Genomic DNA, 11,098 nt, shown 5'->3' with positions numbered 1-11,098 from the left:
CTTCATCAAGAGATTGATTTTAATGAGAGGAAACTGGAGGCTCCCTCTGGTGGGCTGCAAGACTGCTCTTTCAGATGACATTCAGAGAGAAGAAATGGGGAGTAGAGCTCTGAACTCAAGATAATATTGCTAAGCATGCAGTTTTTAACCAGGAAAGCCAAGTTTTGGAATATCTTTCTGGAAAAAAAAGAAAGAAAGAAAGAGAAAAACCCATGACATTACATAGTTTACTTATGAACATCCTTGCCTGTTTGCTAGGCTTGTGTTATGCAAAAGTGTATTGATTTGGGTATGAAACCATGAGCTTCACTGTCCGGTATTTTGATTCAAATGATAGCAACTCATTATCTAGTAAATTACTGTCAATTATTTTTAATGTCTAGTGTTATGAGGTTGATTGGTTTTTATTTTTTACTTTTTTCTCCCATGCTTTCAATAAATAGTGGAAAATGGGAAAAGATCACAAATGGGACTGCTACCCTGCTTGCGTGGTAAAGAAAAAGCTGCTAATTTCTTCCCGAATCCTCACCCAAGTCATTTCCAAATGTTCCTCTCCTCAGGCTTGTATATTTTCATACATTTTGCATTGTGAAATTCCATCTGCAGAATGATCACATTACTTCAGAAACTCAGAAGAAAGTCAATCAGGATACTGAGAAAGCCAGAACAACCAGAGATTAATTCTGCTTCCAAGGAAAAGGCCAGGTCTAGATCTGATTCCAGAACTGAACCTGGTAGTGAATGTGGGAATAAACAGAATTAAATATGTTTAATTTCTGTTTCTGTTACCTTAGCCTGTAAATTCTTCATTCATACTAATACTAAAAGCAAACTACTTACGTGCTTGCTAGAAATGTCCACTAGAGCCTTCATTTTTATCTTCACCTAATTTTGTAGTCAATCTGCTTAGTCCACCTACATTCACATGCGTGACTCCCCATAGGAGGTATAAACAAATTTTAACACTCAGAGAAACACAGAACTTCTCAGTTAGGCACAATTCCTAGCCTGACTGTACTGAGCCCACCAGCTGAGGGATGCTTCCCTGTAACACCTCTCTCTGTTGGTCTCCACTCAGAGGCTTTGGAGGTAGATGGAATAGTGTGTTGTAATTAGTCTATATATGCTCATTCATTTAAAACATCTGGTAAGTAAATTTTCTCACTGTATTATTAGCTTGCTAGGGTTGCTGTAACAACGTACTACAAATTGGGTGGCTTAAGCAACCAAAATTTATTTGCTCACAGAACAGAAGTCCAAGATCAAGGTGTTGGTTCAGTCTGAGGGCTGTGAAGAAGAATGTGTTCCTGGCCTCTCTCTCAGCTTCTGGTGGTTTGCTGGCAATCTTTGGTATTCCTTAGCTTCTGCTACATCACCGCAATCTTGCCTTCATCTTCATTTGGTGTTCTTGTGTACGTGTCTGTCTCCAAATCTTCCCTCTTCTTAAGGACACCAGTCATACTGGATGAGGAGCCCACCCTATTTCCATATGAGCTCATCTTAACTAATTATATCTGCAACAGCCCTATTTCTAAATAAGGTCGTATTCTGAGATACTGGCATTAGGACCTCAACATATGAATTCCTGGGAGACATCATTCAACTCATAATATTCACTTTCTGGCAGATTTTACTTCACACCATTTTTACAAATGCAAAATGCAGACGAAATAAGTTGAGGCAACATGTATGAGCTAAATGCAGTGCGTGAAGTATATCTGTATGTCTCTAAACCAAGAGGAAGCCTGTCTGGCTGACAGCTGAAAGATAAGTCTGTCTCCAACAGGGCATGCTGAAGGCTAACAGGTCCTGGGGGCCTTCTCGAACCCCAGAAATAAGCAGAACTATAGTAATATGACACACATATGTTGAAAGACTGCCAGAGATCAAGGGAGTTTACAGGATTATTTTCTCTGTCTGAGCTGAGAATGTCTATGTGTATTGATAATCTCAACTTGGAAAACTCCCTTACAGGTCTCAAGAATGAAACGGTTTTGCTTTGAAATATTTGTGGTAGTTAAGTCCAACAAAATTATTAAAATTTGAGCTACCTATAAAGCCTCACAATACAGAACATCTGGATTCCAATCAGGTTTTTGTATCTCCCAGTCTGTCCTTCTTGTCCCTTTACTGAGAACCATGACCCTAGAAGGAAAACAAGAGCCAGTGCTTTAATGCTGATGACTTTATTGATGCTTTGAAGTTGGAGAAAGGAAATACCAAGACCACTGAAAAGTCCATGGTCACCAGTAGATCTCTATCAATTTCTGAAACAAAAATTAGAAGTAATAATTACACTTGGCATCTCTACTGTTAAATAGTCTCATTACAAGATATCACATTAAGAGAGAGAAGAGAAGAAAGAGGCAGGAGGAGGCCAGGGGAGGGGAAAGAGAAGGGAAGGGAAGAGAGGAAAGGTAGACGGGAGGAGAGGTGGAAATTGGGAAGGCTCAATGCTAATATAAGATGCTAATATAAGAAAAGGGTGTGAAAATAAAGCTCAGGGTAGAAGTAATACTTGCTTTCATGAGAATGGAGGAGACTTTTCTATGCATAAGTGTGAGATAAGAGATTTGTGACAAGGACAAATCTGGACAAAGAATTTAAGAGGGATTAAAGTCAAGATTTAAAAACGATAAATGGACAGAAACAAAAGAGAGAATTAGGAATTTAAAGAGAAACACACTAGATCAGTGGATAAAAGTACAATTAATACCTAGAGAATCACTGGAGGACATCTTTAGTTGGTCTTCCTTGTCACTGATCGCCATGCTGACCACCCTGGCCACCTTTTCCACGCTGGCCTCTTTGGCCACCAGGGTTTCCCTGGCCATTCTGGTCACCTCTGCAACCTTGGCCACCTCGGCCACCTCTGCTATATGAGCTTTCCTGGCCTCCCTGGACATTCTGGCTGCAAGGCCTATGCTGCTGACCATGACCTTTCTTCCCATTTTTGCCTTTCTTGCCACGTTGACTTTCATGTTCTCCTTGAGGCTTGAGTTGTGATTCTTCTGGGGTTTCTTCAATGGATTCATCACCTGCTTAGGCAAGAAAACACAGATTGAGAAAGGAACAAGTAAAGAGCAAGGTCAGCCATAAAACTAAATGAAGCAAGTATGGAAACTACCGTAATCTAAATTTAGTTAGAAGTAATGTATTATTGGTTTAAATGGGGTTAGGTAGTGACTGGACCAGGGCCCAGTACCTAGAAGAGAAGGGGCAGCAGGTCTTGTTTGCCACATGGCCATTCATCTCCCCTCTTTTTTACTTTCATTGTTTTTCATCTCCCCTCTTTTGGTGTTTCTGCCGCTGTTCTACTCCACCATCTGTCCTGAACTTGCCGCGGTGTTCATGAAATCATCTGTAAACTACCAGATAACACATGGTGTCTGAGAGAAACCACCAGATTAGAGTCACTGCATCTGCTTTTAGAAATACATGATATCTGGACACAAATCTATTGAACGCGGGGACATTATGCAGCCACTCTGCCTTTCCCAATAGCAGAGCAATCATGTATCACTCACTCTCCTCTTTCTTCTGTCACCTTCTGCAGACTGTTGTCTGTATTCAAACAGAAAGTAAAAATAAAGCCCAGCCTATATTGTCTCCTTTTGCAAATTTCTGGTCCTATAATTGAGCCCAAGCCTTCACCACCTCTTGCATCAACTTTCAATTATTTCTTCATGATCTCATGGCCATCACTCTTATAATCATTCTCTTGTGAATTTAACATATATTTTATTGCACGCTTGTATACTGTATTGCACCTTATGTCAGACACTAAGATTCCAAGCTTAAAAGATACAGCCTGTGATCTCAAGCTGCTTACTCCTTCTTGTCAGATTCACACACAAAAAATTGCTGAGTCACTCTTCTGTTCCAAATCTCTTTGTTGCCCATAGAATAAATTACAAATTCAGTTTGCCATCCACAGCATCCTTCACAATCTGGAACTAACCCACATTTTCAACTTTATCTTCCTACATTCACTTCAGCCTTATTGGATTAAGTGTTCCTAGATCATTGAAAATATTATATGTATTGATTTAGCCATGCGTTTCACTCTGCTCTCCCCTACACTTCCACTCTCCAAGGTCCAGGTCACATGACATCTCCTATTGAGGCCTTCCCTTTTCTCCCCTGTTCTGAGCTTCCATGATACTTTCTTTTGCCACTTTTCTGATAGTGATCATTGTTATGTCCAAGCTAAATCTTCCATTAGATCCTGAGTTCCTTAAGGACAAGAACAGTGCTTCATTTATCTTTGTATCCTTCGTGCCAAGAATAGGACCTTGCCATGGTTATTGGTAAGTAGTACATTTTATTGAATTAATGTTAGGGTAGAGAATGTAGATAATCAAAGCATTTCTTTTGGGAATCCTCAAATAGGCATGCCCTTATAAAGACAGCCAGGGCCAGGTAACTTAGGCCAAAAAAAAAAAAATCAGAAGGAAAACAGTGACTGTATTTTCTAGGCCTGAGAAAACTCAAATCTAAAGCAAATCATTTCCTTCTTTTTTTTCTTTTTTTGTCTTTTGTGCTTCTTCTGCAATGTGGAACTAATAAGATTAAACTATATATATATATATAGTGGAATGGTTGAGAAAGGAAATTTTAAAGGTTAAGTGTGATTTTTAAAATGTAAGTAAAAAATCATAGAAATTTTGGATTAGACCAGTGAGCCAGAGCTTCCTAGAATCCATTTAGAAAAATTCTAAATAAGTTGAGTGAATCCAAAATAACTCACTTATCGTTTGGAGGCTTTCCTCTTCCTCCTGAGAGGCTTCTGCAAAGAAAATAAGAATGAAGTATGAAAGGACATCCTAACCTGAAGGGAAGGGTCATTGGTAAGTCAGAAACTGGGGAAAATCATTAAGCATGTAAAGGTTTTCTTTAAGCAACAAAATTTTTGCTTGATTCATTTATTAAATTCTTCCACTTCTTTAGTGGCATAACTAATAATTTATTAGCTCTCTCATGTACTCTGTTCCTTTCTTAAATCCTTCCTCCTACACACACTCCCACACACGTCATTAAAACTGATTTCAAATTTTTCATCTGATGTATGTACAACTAATAATAGCTTTAAATTTCACCTACTCTGAAACAGCTTATTATTTAAACAGATATCAAAGCTTCATAACAAAGGAATGAATCATTAGTGCTATAAATAAATAAGATGCAAAGGTAAACTTATTGATTGAACAACTAGAGTACTTTTTAAATTACATAGTATATTTATGATTCAAATTAGTTAAATGTGCATGAGCTAATGCTCCTACAAAAGTAAAGGAATTTGTGTTATTCACTCATTAGCTATTGGTTGTAAAAGGATTTAGAGAAAAGCATTTACAAATGAATAGGGCGGCAAGTTCTACTGATGTTCAGACACTAGATCTCTGACACAAGTGATTCCAATGTGAAAAGGAAGGAGATGGCTCATAACTAACAATAGACTGAGGATCACTAAAACTTATGGGTTTGTTATTCCTTTTTGCCCTTCTCTAGACTCAATTCTGAGAGCTTTCAAGAGACAAAACACTAAGCAAAAAAAGGTTCTGAAGAAAAAAGAAAGGAATACTTTCTTGAACAAAGATTTACCTGGTCCTTCAAGAGAGACTTCGAAAACAGTACCTAGAATTTAAAAAGGAAAAAATAAGAGAAAAAAAAAAAAGATTAAGAGTAAACTCATCTTTGCCTCAGTGACAGATTGTTTTGGTGGTATTTTGGGGCATCCTACATTTAACAGTCTTTTAAGTTATATTTTTACTTGAAACATTCACATTTTGATAAACAAATGTTTTATGAAATACTCAGGGAAACATAGCATGGCACTTGATTAGACTGCAGTGCTGCACTTGGGAACTATGTGAATTAGGAACAGAGCTCAAGAAGGATATCAATTTGGAAACAAGAAGAGATGTGGAGCAAAGGCATTGATGTGTTGAATGGAGATATAAACTTGAAAATATTCAACATATTTAAGACAATTCCAAGCCATTTTAGATGAAGTAAAAGCTAAAAGAGAGGTCACAGAATGAAGTAGAAAGATTCATGGGCTTTGAAATCTGACAGGTCTGAGTCTATAATACAGCTTTGTCACCTGCTAATTATGTAAGCTCTGCAAAGTATTTAAACTCTAAAGTTATGCTTCAAACATAAAATGTGAAGGTTCATAATTCAGAGTGTTGCAGTGAATAATTAATATATTTACAGGACCAGGCATAGACAAAATTCCAGTGCATACTTTTTAAAAAAATAATCTTTCCTCAGAGATTTACTGTTATTCCCCATTTAATATCCAAACTACCACAAAGTGCAGAGTTTGAGGCTCAAAGAGTTTTATCATAAAATACCCTTTTATAGATCCATATTAAAACTTACATGTCTTTCAGAGAAATCTAATATTACCATTTTAGAATTAACCTTACCTATGAGCAACAACTTTGTCTCACTATGTGTAAACAGGTTTAAGCTCAGGTTATCTATTAGAATTTCGTGTATTTGTTTAATATTTCTATTTTTTTGACTTAGGTTGCTTCTACATAAAGACAAACATTTCATAAGTAAATAAAATTTCATTCCAACTTCCAATTGTCTTACAAAAGGTCTGATATTTGCAGTCGTTTAAACAATTACCTGGATTTTAACTTTGTATCTGGGTATTTGTTACCATTAAGATATGCCATCCATCTTCTCTATTTAAAAGAGCCACCGATTGATAAAGAATTAACCTTCTTCTTTTGTAATACATAAATTCCTTCATCATTGCCTGAAATTATCCATTTCTATGAATCCCTAGATTTAGTATAAATGCAGGTCTGCCAAGTAGTTGTCACCTGGCCTATAAGTATTTTAAAAGAGTAAGTAATGTAATGGAGAGAAGAAATTAATAATGCCTACTTAATGTCAAAATTTTGATGAAATATATGAAAATTCAGTCAAAATTCTCAATATTTGTGAGTGTTCAAGTGTTTGATGTTAAAGAAATGAGTTATCTAGATGAATTATAGAATTTTCACTCAATTTAGATGAGCTTTTTTATATAAACAGAGTGAATAATTTAAAGTCCATATATTTAAAAACAGCAAAATTCATACCATGAAGATGCTGGCTTAGGACTTAAGCCCAGGTTTTCAGAGAGATATTTGCAATTGGTGGAAAATAGAAACTAATGTTGCCTCCTCTTTTATTAACTTACTCTTAGGAAGTAAAATACTTAGTTTCTGAAAAGGGTCAGTCCAGCCCTACTCTTCTTCATGAATCTTAACCCCGTCGTCCCTTGTATGATCCCCATTTCCCCTTCTTACTTTCATCGGTGCCTTGAGCTGAGCTCAGGGCCAGCAAGGTCGTCAGGAGCAAGAACAGCAGCATCTTGGTAGAAGCCATGGTGTCTCTCTCTCCTGATGCTGCAGGAGCCCCAGGCACACTGCTTTATAAGACCAAAAAGAACAATATCACCTTTGAAGCCCATGGTTTGGACACTTTCACCCATTTCTGACTTGCCATTTGGGCCTCAGCTAGCCTGTTGGGTTTAAGGGCTGGTCAAGCTCTTCAATGGAAAACCATAAATTGGTCAGATTCTTTAAAATAATTGTTCATCCTCCTCAACTCTTAGTTGTAAGTATTAACTGTTGTCTTCTATTTTGTAGTATTTTGTTCAGAACTATGGTTCCCTGTTTTCTTACCCTATCTAACATTGTTCAAGCTGTCCAAATGTCAATTACTCCAGGCCCCTTTCCTGTAGAGTGAGCCAGCCGAGTTATTATGAAATGAAAGGTTAAATAACAGAAATATAATTACAAGATGAAAGAACAATGGGGGGAGTCAAGAAAGACTAATATAAGTTATCTTACACGGCTTAAAAAATGAAAGCAGTTGCCAGTAAGAGACTAAAACCAACTTCACACTCAGAAGACTGTAGTTATTCAGAATACACTTGAGTTCATAATGTTAATGGACTGTGAAATCTTCAAACTAAAAATTATCAGAATAATGAGTGGGTTAGAAAACAATGTCGTGTAAGCAATCATTGAATGAATTAAGGGGGGTCAGCTTGGAAAGAAAATAGTATGACTGAGTATGATAATTTTACTTAGTTATATAGAACAAAGAGCAATCTTGCATGTATAGTTCTGGAAGGTACAAAAAGAGCTATTGCTCTAAAAAGGAGGATATTTTGAAATTAATATAAAATAATGTAAAATGATTTCTTACAATTATTTAAATTATCTTAGATAATTTTAAATTTAATTTTAAATTTCCTCAGATAAATTTTAATTATCTTAGAATAACATAAAAATAAGTTTCTTGGGATTACTGAGACAATAGATTGAATTCTTTAGGGGAAAATTAGTTTCTTATCACTGGATGTGTTTAGCCATCAAGGGATCTATAACTAGTATGTTAAAAAAAAATGTAGAGTGGGGGTGGTGGTGTGATGAATTGGGTGATTGGGATTGACATGTATACACTGATGTGTATAAAATGGATGACTAATAAGAAAAATAAATAAAAATAAACATTAAAAAAAAATGTAGAGACTCATTGGGGTAGAATTATTCATATTCAACTATCTCTTTAACATGTTTTCAATAGAAGAAAGGTTTGTTTTCCTTTGGATGAAAATTCAAGAAGTTACACAACTTTTCTGATCACGCTAAGATAAAATCCTCCCTGACCCTAACCCCCAAATCAGGGAGAATTTAATCAAGAATTTTGTAAATTGTTGATATAGCTGTTACATATCTTATAATAGTTATCATAACAGTCTACATGTGTTATATATATATTAGACTGTAAATGTCCTTCAGAGTAGAAAATTTGTCTCATTCATCTTATAATCTCCAGCATTCCACAAAGACATGGTATCTGGAAAGTACTCAATAAATATTTGTTGAATTAAACTGTTAAATTTTTTAAAAAATAAATTTATTTATTTATCTATTTATTTTTGGCTGTGTTGGATCTTTGTTGCTACACACGGACTTTCTCTGCTTGCGGCGAGCAGGGGCTACTCTTCATTGCGGTCCACAGGCTTCTCATTGCGGTGGCTTCTCTTTTTGCGGAGCACAGGCTCTAGGCATGCGGGCTCAGTAGTTGTGGCTTGCTGGCTCCAGAGCACAGGCTCAGTAGTTGTGGCGCATGGGCTCAGTTGCTCCACGGTATGTGGGATCTTCCCAGACCAGGGCTCGAACCCATGTCCCCTGCATTGGCAGGCGGATTCTTAACCATTGCGCCAGCAGGGAAGTCCCTAAACTGTTAAATTTTAAAGTTAGTAAATATTTTGTAATTATCTTTTCCCCATTTCTCATCTGAAAAAAAAAGTATATCCTTTCCTATTCTAAGCTACGCTGTCCAGTTGTGCTTTTGATCTCATTCTCTCCTGCTGCCTCTAGTATTTTGTTTTTACAATTTTGTTTCCCTTTCCTTGCATCTTCAGTCTTCACTAACTCCTCGACTTAAAGCCAAAATATTCTCAAGCCTCCCTTAGCTTAAAAAAAGAACCTTCCTTGAACTTTTCTAACCTATTGTGCTGTTACCCATTGTTCTAATTACAACTGTCACTCACTTTAAAACTGTCCTGAAATTACCCCCTAGAGAGGTCCCACTTTATCCCTGATTATCAAACAGTAATATTTCCTTTAGTCTTTTTATCCTTAACCTTTCAAACTTTTAATATTACTCTTAATATATTTATATTTAATTTTAAATATATTTATAAATATAAAACTTTATAAATATATATTTTATAAAAAGGTTATATTAAACTACATTTATTTTTATATTATTAATTATTTATTCCCCCTTAAAGTCTTTTTGTTTTTCTTTTTCTACTGTGAAAATAAATCTCCTGATTCTTTTTATATCCTTTTATCATTTTGTCTGCTTCATTGAAACTTCATCTTTAAATGAAGCTATTACCTATCAGGTGGGGAAGATACTGCTAATTGCTTACTCATTGTCCATGTTTTGCCAGTTAGCTTGCATAACCACAGTACTGATTAGGGCGGCAATGTGTCCAGCTAAAAATATTTTGTTTTTAGACTTCCTTGCTTCTGGGTGGGACCATATCACATAATTCCAGAAAATTTGAGGTTAGTTGAATTTTCTTTGAGGTTAGTTGAATTTTCTTTTGGAAAAGACCGATCCAGAGTACTGTTTGCCTTTCCCCTTCCTACTGCCTGAAATGCAGACACAATGCCTTAAATTTTAAGTCATCTTGCAATATGGGGCCACAACATAAGAATGGATTTCAACATGTTTAGTTTGGTAGAGTGATAGAAAGACCCCTAATCCCTGACAGCATAACTAAACTCTGCATCAGTCCTGGCCTTTGAATATCTTGTTATTTGAAAAAAACTAATTGGGTAAATTGCTTGTAGTTAGAAATACAGCAGAATGAATGCAATCCTAACTGACACATCAAGTTCTGACACAACAGAAATAGAATAAAGATGATAGAATTTAAGGTAAAGTAAATAGAGTTTTCTGAAGTTAATTTCACTTTTTCTTTTTTGGCTTATGCAACTAGTGACATTAGGATTCACCAGGATAGGTGGTTCAGGAATTTAAAAAAAAAAATGCAGATTTGGAGGAAGATGTGGTGAGATTAAGGTTTAAGGTACTTGTGTAAGATCCAGGTGGAAATGGCTAGTGTCTCACATGTACCTGGAAAACAGGTACTCAACAAACATTACTGGAATCAATATACTGCTACATAGTTCAGGATTAGACCTGGGGTGAAATTATGTATTTGGGAGTCACATATATGTAGGTACTTAAAGGCACGGCAATTAATGAGATAGAATGCAAAGTGTATATCAGAGAAGAAAGGAAGGAAGAAGACAGCTGAAGAATCCCTGGGGAAAGCCAAGAGTTAAGATATAGGAGAAATCAAGGAGCCTAGGGGAAAAAAAAGACTAAAAAGTCACTAGAAAGGTCTCAGTGACATCAACAGAAGAAGAAGAAAATACTAAATCAATTAAGGTGAGAAATGAACAGGAGCTATTGAGAATGAGGAGCACAGTCCCTAGGAGAAAACAGAATGAGATGAAGTGGAAATTAAAAAGGCTTTTATGGAAAGTAAAACTAC

The 11,098-nt window shown here is 36.1% G+C and overlaps 1 protein-coding gene across 7 annotated transcripts in view; it reads right to left on the bottom strand.

Annotated features, from left to right (window-relative positions):
- Positions 1 to 863: 863 nt before the first annotated feature.
- Positions 864 to 11,098, bottom strand: part of LOC309608607 (uncharacterized protein) — a 74,425-nt gene continuing 64,190 nt past the window's right edge. For 4 of the 7 annotated variants that reach the window (XM_082348906.1, XM_082348907.1, XM_082348908.1 and 1 more), the window contains 4 exons: positions 7,314 to 7,435; positions 5,605 to 5,637; positions 4,751 to 4,789; positions 864 to 3,038 (listed from right to left, as the gene is read on the bottom strand). In XM_082348906.1, coding sequence (XP_082205032.1) covers positions 2,758 to 3,038; positions 4,751 to 4,789; positions 5,605 to 5,637; positions 7,314 to 7,392 — 432 coding nt within the window. In that variant the 5' untranslated portion in view covers positions 7,393 to 7,435 and the 3' untranslated portion in view covers positions 864 to 2,757. Of the gene's footprint in view, positions 7,436 to 11,098 lie in introns of all 7 variants that reach the window. The other 3 variants (XR_014233001.1, XR_014233002.1, XM_082348909.1) reach the window with 2 other exon arrangements.

The sequence above is a fragment of the Balaenoptera borealis genome (genome assembly GCF_965194805.1).
Source record: "Balaenoptera borealis genome assembly, chromosome: 13".
Classification (NCBI taxonomy): Eukaryota; Metazoa; Chordata; class Mammalia; order Artiodactyla; family Balaenopteridae; genus Balaenoptera; species Balaenoptera borealis.
The sequence above is the reverse complement of the archived record's forward strand: the minus strand, read 5'-3'. Positions and strand labels throughout refer to the sequence as shown.